The sequence below is a fragment of the Ammodytes marinus genome (genome assembly GCF_949987685.1).
Source record: "Ammodytes marinus genome assembly, chromosome: 17".
Taxonomy (NCBI): domain Eukaryota; kingdom Metazoa; phylum Chordata; class Actinopteri; order Uranoscopiformes; family Ammodytidae; genus Ammodytes; species Ammodytes marinus.
The window spans coordinates 22,974,093-22,989,101 of NC_137221.1; the positions used below are offsets into that span (position 1 = coordinate 22,974,093).

Consider the following 15,009-nt stretch of genomic DNA (forward strand, 5'->3'; position numbering starts at 1 on the left):
TCGTTGCCATCCTGCAGCCAGCCAACCATCGTTATTGATGAATGAGAGGGGCGATCCTTATCTCGTAATTACGAGATCTTTTCTCGTAATTACGAGATCCTGAGTGTGCTAACGGCTACATTAGCTGTGAAACTTTTTTTTATTTGGTGAATGCTCAGCGCCACCGTAACTGTGACTGTTTGACATAAGCATTGAGCACTTTATTGCGGTCAACCGTTCTGTAGACGGATGCGTTGCGTTCTAAAAATAGAAAAAAGTTTAACGAGGAATCGATTGATCCTCGAGGAATGCAAGCGATCACACGAGTAGCGAAAACACTCGTGCCCATCCCTAGTAGCTGCTATTGCACTAAATGGTAACACTTACGTACGTTATGCAAATATGCAACTTGTTTGTTGAAATGTTAATAAATGGGAGCTTCCTCAAGCATCCATCTCGTTCCCGACAATCCCCTCTGTGCACAAACTCTTACATATGGTAATTAAACATTATAACACCTGCGGCAAATAGTCCAGTGCGGCTTATAGTACGGAAAATACGGTAAATACTATGGTTTTTGTACCGGGGCAATGTCATCTTCATTGCAGAGGGTTGTGAATAGAATATTCAGAATGTAGTCATAGTCTGATTGAAGAATTAGTTGACTGCACAGCTAGAAGCCCCAAAGTTACTGCGCTCTCCGTATGGGGCCATTCAAATGCCATGGCACCCAGCCACCACACTAGCGCTCCCCCACACTATTGATTTGCTCTATATTGAAAGTTACTGTAGCAAAGATTCTTCAGCCTTTATAAATTGGACATGGCATGTGCATCAAGGATTCTGAATTGATAGGCAGACTTGATGCTGGCCTCAGGCTTTCTTTTATAGATTGCTTTGAGCCCAAACCCCTGGCATGAGAGATCATACAGACAGATACAAGCTACAGTGACAGGAAGCTCACAAGTATGTCAATAATAGCTCAGTCTGAGGGCGCACTCACATTAGGTCGGCTGTTCCGTGCCCAAGCTCATTTGCATACTAAAGTCTAGAACGGTTGGCTAGTGTGACCACGCCATCCGTATTCCAGCACGGAACACCCCCTTGGCCAAAGTACAGATGCTAATTAGATGACACCCGCACAGGCGGCGTTCCTGACGTGAATTTATTAAGGATGCATAGTCCGTTAACGTCCGCTGCCTTACTAGTCGGCACCAGAATTGCCCACCACTTGGACTTTTAGCTACATAAAATGTGTGAGAATGAACGTGTGTGTAGGCCTAGGTGTGGGCTAATAAAAGAGGGAGACAGCTAAATAGGTGAGCGCAGAAAGCAAAGCAAAAATGTTTTCGTGTTTACCCACGTTCGTCAGATGATTTTTTACTTTTTCCTCCCGTCAGCTGTCATAATACTGCCTTTACGCATGGCGGTGGAGACGCACCCAAAACAACACACAGCGGGACTCCGCAGCCCGGTGATAAGGAAACAGTAGCCTACACTAAGGTTTAACAAGAAACTTTGTAAAGACACTTAAAATAACGATCTCTGCCCATACAAAAAGTTCTGACTTGGATTACTTGATGGAGCGAGCGATGTGAATAAAACCATCCGGTACGTATGGTCTGATGACGGGTCGTTATATTAATAATAAACAGCGTGCAGCACAAATATGAGACTGTCCACCGCGTCAAGGCTACATTAAAAAAAAACAATAGCTTAAGGATTCTCGTTGCTCTAATGTGGAAGTGGAATATTTGATGCAAATTTGGCCGTCGTATAGCCTACAAGTAGACTATGCTCCAAATCCTAAACGTGCACGGTGACGTAGGCAAGGTGCAATCGTGCCCAGGCCAGCAGGGGAGTGGGGAGGGGGGGTGGGGGGGGGCAATCATGCTGGAGCACGGAACAGGCAAATTTGCCTAGTGTGAGTGCGCCCTGACATGAAGGAGGAAGCCCCACTCAATAACTTTGTCTGACTGAGATGTCTGTGATGGAAAGACTTGTGTGGCCTTAACAGCATGAGACCTTGGTTGATTCTTGCTTGGTGTATCTCCAGAACACGTTAGGCCCGTAAGGCTTGAATATGCTTGAATTTAATTATTTTGTAGTACGGGGTGGGTTTCAGATGCTGTCTGACGATTCAACAAGAACATAGTTTGAAGCATACTGATTCAACCAACCACAATGTCTTTTTGTAACTGTCTTTTTTTTCATGTCGGCAATAGGCGAAGCCTGGAGGCATTGTGTTCTTGTGTTGTCTGAACATATGTATATATGTCTCTCCATCCGTCTGTCCACCTGGGCCATTCTTGTGAACTCAATATCTAATAAACTGGATTTTTTTCCAACGTTGCAAAAACTCGATTTTGGTGGTTATAAGTCAAAGTTTAATGTCACTGTGACCTCCAACCCCATGAACGCAATAACACTCTCTGAGGGTTTTTTCTTCAGATTTGGCACAAATTCAAACGTTGACTGTCGAAAAAATGTGGCACATACTCACACTACGACTGCTAGTGACCTTGTATCATTTTGTAGTTTCTTAAGAATTCTTTAAAGCCTTGCCTAACACCACTGTACTTTCACCTTTCTGCAATTGGATGCTTCTCGGAGGCATAGGACCACCAGGCAGTATTGCTAGTTTCTTTATCTGATGTGTATGAAGGTGTTCCATGTTTTCTAATGTTTTTTTTAAAAAACTCAGGGGGCTTGGTACTGTCTGGACATAGAGAAGAAATTTGGCAGCTTGTCCCTCATATTGGAGAAACCTTAATATTTATAAACTTCTTCAACAGCTGTCTTACAAATGTAGTTTAAGATTAAAAAAGAAGAATAAGATTGAATTTGACATTGACAGCCATCCTTTGCTTAGAGTTTGTCATTCTTCTTTGCCTGTATTGGTCATTCATTCATTATATATGAACTATCCTGACTCATGCAAGAGTCTCTTCAGGTATATTGTACAGTGTTTCCCTCTTAGAGCAATGCAAAGCGCACTATTACTCCCACTTGGTCTAGTCTGCAAGTTAACATTAAGGTGCATTGTAGAACATCACAGTAAGTATATGTTTGAATCTTGTCCTCACATCCTCATAGAATGCTGCCTGCATTGAGTGAGGCTGGAAGTGAAGGTTAAGGACACTAATGTACATTGTACGCCACAAGTATACACTCTTGTTCTTGAAGAGGGAGAGGAGAGATCGAATGAATGGTGAGAAGTGGAGGGAACGTCTGTTTGAGTAAACACAAGTAAAAAAGAAAGGGTGGGGGGAGAAAAAGCACTGTTGAACGTTGTGGATGAGTAATGCTGTGGCTTATGTGGTCATGATGCTGACAGTGTGTACAGGATTGGGAGCAGCTCAGCTCAGTCAGGTGTCCTGCGTGGACACCAGCCAACAGTCAGTCCACCTAGCTTTTAAACTGTTGCTGCAACACGACCCGCCAATCTCTCTGCCACAGGCTGCTGCTCCACTGCTCATTGAAATGATAGCAGCTGTGCAGGTCTGCGTGTTTAGGGTCTGAAGCTTGTTAAATCGGTGCTGCTTTACAGTGAAATAATTCAACACTGTCAGTGGTGTATTTCAAAGAGAGGCCCAGACGGATGGGCGATTACTCCGACTTTTTAAAAAGACGCTGCAATGGGAGAAGTTTAATCCGCACATTTACGGTTGGTTTATGTTGCCTTAACCAATGTATTATCTATGAGACGGCATATGTTGCCACAGAGCGGTCCAAAATAAGTAGAGTTCAAGATGTTAGGGTTCTCCTCCTGGCCCCAAACTGACAAACGTGGACATGTTTCTGGTCCTCCTCAAGTGCTTCTGGCTTTTCTCTTTTTCGTCAGATTTTTTTCTTTTTTAATATCTCAGCATTGGTCGAAGGAAAAGACCACATATCATGTGAGTGGTTGTTATGGGGATAATTATAGAAGGGGCAGATGGCTGTCGGGTTATTTTTAGACATGCTGCAGTAGCACACCTCAACCTTTTAAAGCACATCCTCTGGCTCCCATCAGAGCATTCATCAGTGACCCTGCTTGGCTAGCAGCCCCGGGCCATGGATGTGCTGTTAAACATTGCTGACCTGGTCGTATCGGGCCGGAGCACAACTCTGTTAATGGTCATTCGGGAGGAAAAGACACAGCTACTGGATTAACCTGGAGTTCTGCTTGAATCATGTCTTTTTAATCTATCAGTGTAGATGTTTCTTTTTCTTTTAGTCGCTCTTTTTAAAGCAAGGAGAAGACACTTTTTAAGCCACTGTTGAGGATTTCTTCATTTTATGTTATGTCTATATGATAGGGACCGATTCTACCAAATTGACACTTCAGAAATACAAATATCCAATGTTCAGCACACAGCATGTATAACTACTGCTAATTCCAATATATGCCACTATAAGGGCTTTGAAACAGTCATTAAAACACACACAGAATGTTGATTAAATATAGGCCTATACACGTTTATGATCATCGTTACTTTATATTTGACTCGATTTTGTGTTGTGTATCCCTGGCCACACATGATTGGTTCATTGGGATATTTCGATGTAGCCATTGTTGGCACACTATCATCATATATCCACAAATCTAAATATCTCACACAGTTCATGTAATTATTATCTCAGATCAGATGACACACTGTATATCTGCTGTCTGTCTGTAGTAGACAGACATGTATGTGACTGTGAGCCTCCATGTTTGCTGCTCATTCCACAAGGATTTTAAATTGATGAATGTGAGAACTTTTTACTTATTTTTAGCCTTTCTTTCCCCTTTCTTTCTTTTTTACTGTTGTTTGCCTTTGTGTTGGTGTGTACCATTCAAGGTAAAACAATGTTCTTTCTCATTGTCATATACAGTAGTACCATTGATTAAGGAGTCTGGCCTCATCCATTTTTCTTTTCTCTTCTTGTTTGCCGGGTCAGAATTTCCATTTATTTTTAATGCATGGGTTATAGATTTCTTTTTTTCCCTAACTTTCTTTTCTTCTTGTTATAGCTGTTTTCCTTATTTCTCCCACTCTCAATACTCAAAGGCATCATCCTTCTTTTTTATCTTGGAAGGAATAGTACCGAGGTGTGATATATTCCCTTTATTATATGAATTGTGTTGCTCTGAGCCTCATTTTGGATTTTTGGGAGAGAAATCTCTTAATGTCTCTGTGGGCGTAATTTCTTAATTTCTTTTTATATCCACCAAATGTAATGGCCCGCCGGTCACAAATACAAATTATAAATGTGTTTTATTATATAAACATTTAATTCACCTTCTGATGTACCAGAGTAACTAATGCAACAGTTGGCACACTGCCATTTGTTCAAAAACAACATGCCTTTCCAACAACATTCTCAAAAACTTGACTTATTTTCTTTTATTGCTTTTTCTTCTCTTCACACACACACACACACACACACACACACACACACACACACACACACACACACACACACACACACACACACACACACACACACACACACACGCACACACATGCACATGCACATACTTAACGGACTTCACTGAACAACACCGTATTGCTTACAGTGGCGGAAATAAGTATTTGATCCCTCACTGATTTTGTAAGTTTGCCCACTTACAATGAAATGATAGGTCTATAATTTTAATGCTAGGTTTATTTTAACAGTGATAGACAGAATATCAAAAAGAAAATCCAGAAAATCACATAAAAAAAATATAGAAAATATTTTGCATTTCATTGAGTGAAATAAGTATTTGATCCCCTATCAAAACATTGCTTAGTACTTGGTGGAGAAACCCTTGTTGGCAAGTACAGAGGTCAGACGTGTCTTGTAGTTGATGACGAGGTTTGCACACATCTCAGGAGGACATTTGGACCACTCCTCTTTACAGATCCTCTCCTAATCTTTAAGGTTTCGAGGCTGTCACTTGAGCTTCAGTTCCCTCCACAGATCTATTGGATTAAGGTCCGGAGACTGGCTAGGCCACTCCATGACCTTAATGTGCTTCTTCTTGAGCCACTCCTTTGCTGTATTTTTAGGGTCATTGACGTGCTGGAAGACCCATCCACAACCCATTTTTACGGACCTGGCTGAGAGAAAGAGGTTGTCACCTAGTATGTCATGGTACATGGCCCCATCCATAGTGTCCTCGATGCAGTGAAGTCCACCTGTCCCCTTAGAAGAGAAACACCCCCAAAGCATAATGCTTCAACCTCCATGCTTGACTGTGGGGATGGTGTTCTTGGGGTCATAGTCAGAATTCCTCTTCCTCCAAGCATGGCGAGTCACTATGATACCAAAGAACTTGATTTTGTTTTAATCTGACCACATCACCTTCTCCCAAGCATTCTCTGAGTCGTTAAGGTGTTCATTGGCAAACTTCAGACAGTTCTGTACATGTCCCTTCTTGAGCAGGGGGACCTTACGGGCACTACAGGATTTCAATCCATTACGGCATAGTGTGTTACCAATGGTTTTCTTGGTGACTGTGGTCCCAGCTGGCTTGGGATCATAAACAAGCTTCTCCCGTGTATATCTGGGCTGATCCCTCACCTTTCTCAAGATCATTGATACCCCACAAGGTGAGATCTTGCATGGAGCCCCAGACCAAGGGAGATTTATGGTCATTTTGTGTTTCTTTCAATTTCGAATAATCGTACCAACAGCTGTCTCCTTCTCACCCAGCTTCTCGCCAATGGTCTTGTAGTCTATTCCGGCCTTGTGCAGGTCTACAATCTTGTCCCTGATGTCCTAAGACAGCTCTTTGGTCTGGCCCATGATGGAGATGTTGGAGTTTGATTTATTGACTCTGTGGACAGGTGTCTTTTATACAGGTAACATGTTGAGACAGGTGTGTTTTATAGAGAAAACTAGTTGAGATTAGGAATACTTTTTTAAAGCATGAGGACTAATCTGTGGGAGTCATAATTCTTTATAATTGGTAGGGGATCAAATACTTTTTTCACTCAATGAAATGCAAATTCATTTATATATTTTTTTTAATGTGATTTCCTGGATTTTCTTTTTGATAGTCTGTCTATCACTGTTAAAATAAACCTAGCTTTGAAATTATAGACCGCTCATTTCGTTGTGAGTAGGCAAACTTACAAAATCGGTGAGGGATCAAATCCTTATTTCCTCCACTGTATGTGATCAATTTTGCAGCAACAGAGTAAACCTTTAATGTTTAACGTTTAATGAGCATTCCCTGCGCACACTTGAGAAATGTAATTTCTACATGAGGTGCCATGTACACGACATCTACATTGGTTTGGATGAGATTTCTTCTCCTCCCCCCGCGCAATATTTGCAAGTGAATATTAATGAGCTGGGTCGTCACCCGGTGTGAAACAAACACACCATAATCCTGTAAACACTGGCAAAAAACCTGTGAGTGTCGGTGTGTCATCGTTATCTTAATGGGTGACAGCGATATACGGTGAGGGGCGGGGATGCTTGTTTAATATCTGACACCTAGTCTGATCTGTGGCTCTCATACTCATACAGGAGGGAGGTCTCGCTCTCTCTCTCTCTCTCTCTCTCTCTCTCTCTCTCTCTCTCTCTCTCTCTCTGTATCTCTCCTGGTTGCCGTGGCGACGCCTGCCGCAGCGGTTGGCTCCTGCAGACTCCAGCAGTAGCATCGGGTAGCAGAGTTGTGAGCGCGCCAACGTTGGAGCCAAACGGCCGGTTGCATAACATGTTGTAATTTGCTGGCCCCCGTGTGTGCGTGAGCCCCCAGGGCATGAAATAATAAACAGATCAATTCCTCTCATTCCTCTACTGTTTGTTGATGAGCCAGTGGCAGCACAAACAAATCAATGCATTCAGAAGAGAGCTAACTGGAGTCCCAACTCAACAGTGATCTTACACTTACACACACGCACACACACACACAAACACACACTTAGCCCTACACACTGTTATGGACCTGTTGCCCATGCAGCACTTGTTGAAGCAGTGCGTTTTGTCGCAGTGATATTTCACCCTCTCTTTCTTTTGGATATTTACCCCTTCTGTGTTTTGTGGCCTGTTTTATTAGTACAATTCTTCTAACGGGCCCAACTGCTTCTCTGCAGCTTTATTTGCCATTCTGCTCTCCCTCTTTTCTCTCATCCTCTCCCACCTTTCATCTCGTTGTTTTCCACCACAAGAGGTTTTAACATTGTGTATTTAATAGCGTGCCGCTGGCATGTTAGCTATTTCTACTAGTGTTCCTTTCCTCCTTGTTTTAAAGGTTGTTAGTAATGCTATTTTATTAAGCGACTGATAATGCAAGGGTACTTACGTGCATGTTTTCTGTTTGTAGAAACCTGAAAATGTTTTTTACAAAACTCGGACACGCTAGAAAAACTCAGAGCATCTATTGAAGTAAGACCTGTAATTAATTCACCTGTAATCAAACATTATTTACTAATGTCAAGCGATGTGATATTGTAATAAAGGTTTGTTATAGAGATGACTTTCCTCAAAGGGGAGGATGCCAAGACACAACAACAGAAATAGTTGATCTGATTCCATTCATGTAGAAACAAGTTAGCAACAAATACAGGCCTCTGATACTGAATGAGTGCTGAAACAGTACACAGTATGTTACTCATCCATGTACAATCATCCATTCACATGTTTGTAGGCTACAGCGAAATACCAATTTGAAGTTTTCCTAAAATAATTGAGCACTAGCTGTTTACCTCCGTACGTTTGAGCCATGTAACCTGTGCTCGCTCAGCCTTGAGGGACGCACCTACCGTACTTAAGGAGGTGAAATAAAGAGGTAGAGTATCCCCACCGCACTCACCTCAGGCTCTAGCTTGCTGAAATCCACAGCCGATGCTTTTAAGAAGCAGCGTTCTGTCATGACCTTTTGTGTCCTCTCTGGAAAGTCCCAAAAGACCGCAGACATTCAGAAACTTTCTTTGCTTTATTCTTTACCTATTTGTCTTGAGGATTACACACACTATTATATAACTTCCAAATGACCAACAATGTAATGTTAGCTAGCTCATCTCATCACTATACTATTCAACCAAAATTGTAGTGAATAAATGATGTTTCTTCATAGTAACAACTATTTATATCTACAGTTACATGTATTTTTGAACAGATGAGCAGTGTTCCTCGTTGTACTGAGGCACGCTATTTCTTTTGCCGAGTGTTGTTCGGTGTAACTGTTGCATTGCCTGTGTGCTCCTACACAATCCTGGATAGCTGAGTACAAAAACGGTGTGGCAAATGTTCTGTGTGTGTGTGTGTGTGTGTGTGTGTGTGTGTGTGTGTGTGTGTGTGTGTGTGTGTGTGTGTGTGTGTGTGTGTGTGTGTGTGTGTGTGTGTGTGTGTGTGTGTGTGTGTGTGTGTGTGTGTGTGTGTGTGTGTGTGTGTGTGTGTGTGTGTGTGTGTGTGTGTGTGTGTGTGGGAGTTCATCAGCTCATTACGGACTAAGCATTCTCTTTTGTTCGCTTTTAATGTGAAATAATGTATTTCCAGTTTTAGTGTCTATAGTAGGCTACACATAATTTGCATATCTCCTAGCAACAGGACTTTGAACAAACTAAATATAACTACTTGCTAAGGTGTCACTACGGGCTCAGTGCTACTGGCTATGAAAGCACTGTGTTATAAGTGTGTGTTCTTCTGTTTATGTGTATATGTATGTGTGTGCATGGGTTGCTATATGCAACATCAACACATGTCTTCTGGTTAAAAGAAAAATCTAAAATACGTCATCAGTTTCCATTTGCAGTACACAGCAACAAGAGGAATTGCAAAGATCTTTGAATTCAATATTTAATAATCACATAATTAATAACACTTTGTTTTCCACTAAAAGAGGCGTGAGTAGTTTTCCTTTTATAATGTGCAGCTAGAATGATAACTGAAGAAGAAAATAAACACATTCTGTCTCATTTCAGATATTTGGAAATAAAATGTGTTCATAAAGGAGTGGTTAGCTTGTACTATGAACTTTTGCCACCACCTGTTGTCAGTAAGCTAGGTAGGTAGCTAACAGATGGTTTAGCATTTGTCAAAATACCAAAACAAGTAGACTTGTACTTATAACATTGTTTACCACCTACAGTTTGGGAAACCCTGGTTCCTTTGTCCAGCTTCTTTATTATGAATACAATTGCACTCCCTTTACTGACCTAAAGTCGATGATAGCATCAGCAATTGAAACCATAGCAGTAATTAATCTTTTTGATTTGATGTGGAGAACCACCTGCCACATTTCGAACTGTCCCTGGGCAAGACACTGAACCCCAAACTGCTACCGATGATTAGTTTGCACCCTGCGTGCTAGCTGCTGCTTTTCTCTGTGTGTGTGTGTGTGTTTGTGTGTGTGTGTGTGTGTGTGTGTGTGTGTGTGTGTGTGTGTGTGTGTGTGTGTGTGTGTGTGTGTGTGTGTGTGTGTGTGTGTGTGTGTGTGTGTGTGTGTGTGTGTGTGTGTGTGTGTGTGTGTGCGTGCGTGCGTGCGTGCGTGCGTGCGTGCGTGCGTGCGTGCGTGCGTGCGTGCGTGCGTGCGTGCGTGCGTGCGTGCGTGCGTGCGTGCGTGCGTGCGTGCGTGCGTGCGTCCACCCCATTAATAAGGAATATAATAAACAATGTGAATGTCAGAGTATAGAAATATTCACGTCTAAAAAGATCATTAAATAAAGGCCAGCATTAGCAAAATGATTCATCATTCCAAATCTAGTGAGACATTTCCTACTCTTCCGTTCGGTTCCCCTCATTGAGCTCAGCCTGTGCTGCTTGCCTGTGTTGACTGAAGTGTGTTTTTAATACAGCCTCAAAGCTGAATGTCACCCTCCTGTAGCTCAAGCCTCACCCGTGGGGGGGGGTGCTCCGCTCCCCCTGACTGATACAGCCCGGCCTGGGTCACCCACACCCACCTTTGCCCCCCACCCCACCACCTTACCTCCTGCTGTATTGTCTGCCTATCACCCTAAGCCTTCTCCTTGACCTCCCCTCCCCACCTCACACTGTACGCAACAGATCTTCCCCGAACGCTGTGTGACTCTTTCATCAGTCTGTCACACAGGCTGAGCTGCCCTGACTCACAGTGTTTATGACAGCCTCGGGCGTGACACTAGAACGCCTATGACTGACTGACGCTTGGTGTGTGTGTGTGTGTGTGTGTGTGTGTGTGTGTGTGTGTGTGTACTTGTACAACTATTTTTGTGAGAACCAATTTGAGTTTTAGAACTGAAAAGTGAGGACATTTTTGTCGGTTCTCACTTCGGAACAGGCCATGAAAGGGGTGTATTAGGATTAAGGTTATAGGTTTTAAGGTTCAGGTATGAATAAGGTTAGGGTTAGTTTATGTGTTTGAGTTAGGCAATTCATTTTGATGCTTAGGGTTAGGTTTCGGGGATATGGAATGCGTTATGTCAATGAGTGGCCTCAAAACTATGGCGGTTCAAACGTGTGTGTAGGTCTGGCTGTACAAATGTGTGTGTCTGTGTATGCCGCCATTATTGTCTTAGGACTGATTACTCGTGTGATCTCCACGAATCCCCCATGTTTGGAGTCAGTCTTATCCTGAGCTTAGTTCACACAGCTCGCTGTTCTAAAATAAATTAATCCCTGTGCACCTCAGCCACATAGACGGCCATATCAGGAGTGATCAGCCACGCATTAGCAACATTTAATTGAACTCACTCAGTGTTTTCTTGTTTGGTTTTGACAGAAGGGGGGAAATATCATGGACATATAAAGAAATGGACACCAGATTGAAACACGGCGCCCATTCATTCCTATGAAAGCTGCTCATTGGCGCAGAGAAGCAACAAGGAAGCATAATCCGGAAATTCCATGCGGCCCGGAAGCATGACGTAGCATGGACGTAGCTGCATTATGGACCTATCATAAAAGAGGGCGGCAAGCGTAGTGGACTGGAGGCGGGTGTAGAATCATTCTCGTTCTGTAGCATCTAGCCTGGCGAAAACAAACTGAAAGCTGTTAAAAGCCGTTGGGCTAATAAAACGCTTGAGGTGGCGTTTTGAAATGAGAAAACTTCCATTTTAATAGTATATGGTGTAAAGATGAGTACGAGCCTATGATTGATATCCAGCATTTTTTTGCGGAGACACAATCTTGTTCGCCGCTTGTACTGTGTGGACGGGGAAATCTGCCTACGGGCCGCATGAAAATAAGCTCCACCCCTTATCATGCAATACCAATGGCTTGGCCACATGTCCATGCTGGCTGCTCGGAGAAGGCACAGTCCTGGGGGCCTGGGAAATATAGCCAGAGGAGTAGAGAGAGAGACGTGTGTGTGTGTCTCTGTGTCTCTGTTTCAGGATTGTTCCGACAATCTCCTTCATCCCTTCTTGACAGAAATGAGTCATGCATGATAAACAGGAGGGAATTCAGTTTAATACCCACCACTCCGGCCGTCTCCGCCCATGTCAATAAAATGTATTTCGGCACAAACAAATGCCTATTGATCCTCCACTATGAGCTGTATGATAGGTCAATAATGGCCAGTTCGGGGTTCTGATGAATACAAATGGAGTGATTGGATGGGGATTCAGTGACTGGCTGTGTGCACAAAGATGTAAATGTTGGTTTGGAAGGTGGAGTCAGTGATTCTGGAGGACACTTGTCAGAAAAAAATCAGTTTTTGTCAGAAAATCAGTGAATTTCTCCTCAAGATCTGCTACTTTTCCGTACTGTGTGTGCGCTGAAAACAAATATGGTGTTAATACCCAGCCTAGGCTCTGTAAACTGATATGTGTAAACAAAGGGTATGTATACTAAACAAAGGGGAGACACCTTGCCTAGCAACATGCCCATTTGCAGAGCCAATAAAATAGGCTGTGGTTTAACACTGGAATCTTTTATCAGCGCACACGCACAGTACGGACACGTCGCGGATCTTGAGGAGACATTCACAGATTTGGAATAAAAAGTTATTTTCGACAACAAACATCCCTCCACAATTGCAGACTCCACCTTTATTTAATTCTTCTTTCCCAACAGTTCTCCAGTTCCATTTTTTGGTTTACCAGGATGTTAGACAAAGGAAGTGTCCTCGCTAATCCCCTACTTTGTTTCTTTCATCTGCTGTGCTCAGATGTGCAGGTGAATGGGAAGCCATGTGACTGTGGTGTCATCGCCGACTGTAGAGTGGGTGAGGCGGTGGCCCTGGAGGTTCAGCTGACCAACCGCAGTAAGAACCCTGTGGGCCCGCTGGCTCTGACCGTGGTGCCCTACCAGGACTACCAGAACGGAGTGCAGAACTACGACCTGCAGGACGCAGCCACCTTCATCGGCTCCAACACCTTCTACATTGACACGGTCAGTACCAATTTAAAATCAGTTTTATTTGTATAGCCCAATATCACAAATAGACATTTGCCTCAGTGGGCTTTACATTCCATACAGTACGACACCCTGCCCTTTAGACCCTTAACTCGGCTGAGGAAAAAACTCCCAGTAAAAAACCCTTTATCGGGATTAAAAAATTGAGAAACCTCAGCGAGAGTTGACAGAGGAGGGGATCTCTCTCCCAGGACGGAGATCGTGCAATAGATATCTATCAATCAATCACTTAGACTTCATAGTACTTTTCAGATGGAGAAACTCCATCTATATTATAATACTATTGATCTAGTCAAACAGAGCATTCACCATGGCAGCCCTCCCCTACCCATACACATTCCAGACTGTACCCACCTCAACACATTCAAATCACTTATTGAAACACACATCTTCAGCCAATGTTACTATTAAATGTTAACATATTTACATGACATATGTATTTGACATATTTACATTAGACCTGCCCTAATATACTGATTTTAATGGTTTTGCTTGCTTTTAATATGCGTACATGTCTTTGCTTTTGTTGATTGTGTTGGCTCAATTGCTACACCTGGTTTTAATTTGCTTGTGTACTAATTTATTGTGAAGTGTCTTTGAGTAGCTTGAAAAGCGCTATATAAAATAAATGTATTATAATACACTAACAAAAAGCGAAACCCATTATGTCACATTATGTAACCACCACCGTTCATTAAGAAAACAGAATACACTAATAATTCCTCCCTTTTTTTCTTAACCAGAACGCTTCATGTTGTGATTAAGTTGGGCTCAGTTTTAAGCTATTTTTAAGCTTTCCAAATGTTTCAGCTAAAGGTTTCAAATATGATTTATTCAAAATATGCTTTGTGCAAGATTTTGGAACATGTAATCTGGAAATAGCTGTAGTTGAGTGGGAAAGTGAAAGAATACCAGCCTACACAAAAGAGTGGAAGCATACATACACACACACACATTTAATACATGGTTTATAACACACTACTCCTATGAACTATGTTTTACTCTATTGTCACTCATTACCCATCCAAACACCAGCCTCCACTTCAGTTACAGTGCAGTATTTTACAGAGTTGTATAATACATTAATATACACACTGTTTTTTTTGCTTCCAACTCAATTATACTGTGATATCAACAATTTATGAAATGTTTATATAATACTTCTGAATACCTAACATTGGAACAAAAAGTAAAGTTTTCCTACTGTGCAACCTGTAGTAGCTCTAGTTATCTCTAGTCATATGGCGTTACCTGTGACCCCTCCTTAGCCAAAGCCATTGGTATTCATTTCTATGTAATATGATATTCAAGTTATCAGATTGTCTTGAGTCGTGTCATGGCTGATTGTAGTTTTGTCAAAATGGTATTATTATTATTATTATGTTGCATTGCAGGACAGTTTATAACACACACACATGAATGTACCTGTATGGACATTAGAGGCTGACATGACATTTTTCAAGGGACTTTAGATTGTGACTGGAAACCAGTGGCTGTCTAGCAAGAAAAAACATTCCAAGAAATATATATAGGGGAGAGTGGCCTAAGTTGTGCCACTTTTTACTCAAAGTGACTTTAAAGTGAGGCCTTGACCGTAAAGTCTCCAACTCAAATATAATCATATATTTCAGTAGCCTGGAAATCCTGACCCTGATATCTTGAACGATAGAGGGTCTGGCGACGATCAATAGTAATTTCCAACTCTAGGGGCGGCTCCTACTCGTGCATTTC

At 42.2% G+C, this 15,009-nt stretch overlaps 1 protein-coding gene across 1 annotated transcript in view; it reads left to right on the top strand.

Annotated features, from left to right (window-relative positions):
• The window catches only part of trappc9 (trafficking protein particle complex subunit 9), a 228,972-nt gene that overhangs the window by 210,096 nt on the left and 3,867 nt on the right, over positions 1-15,009 (top strand). The window contains exon 22 of the mRNA XM_080045758.1: positions 13,031-13,254. Within this exon, the coding sequence (XP_079901884.1) occupies positions 13,031-13,254 (224 nt within the window). The remainder of the gene's footprint in view (positions 1-13,030; positions 13,255-15,009) is intronic.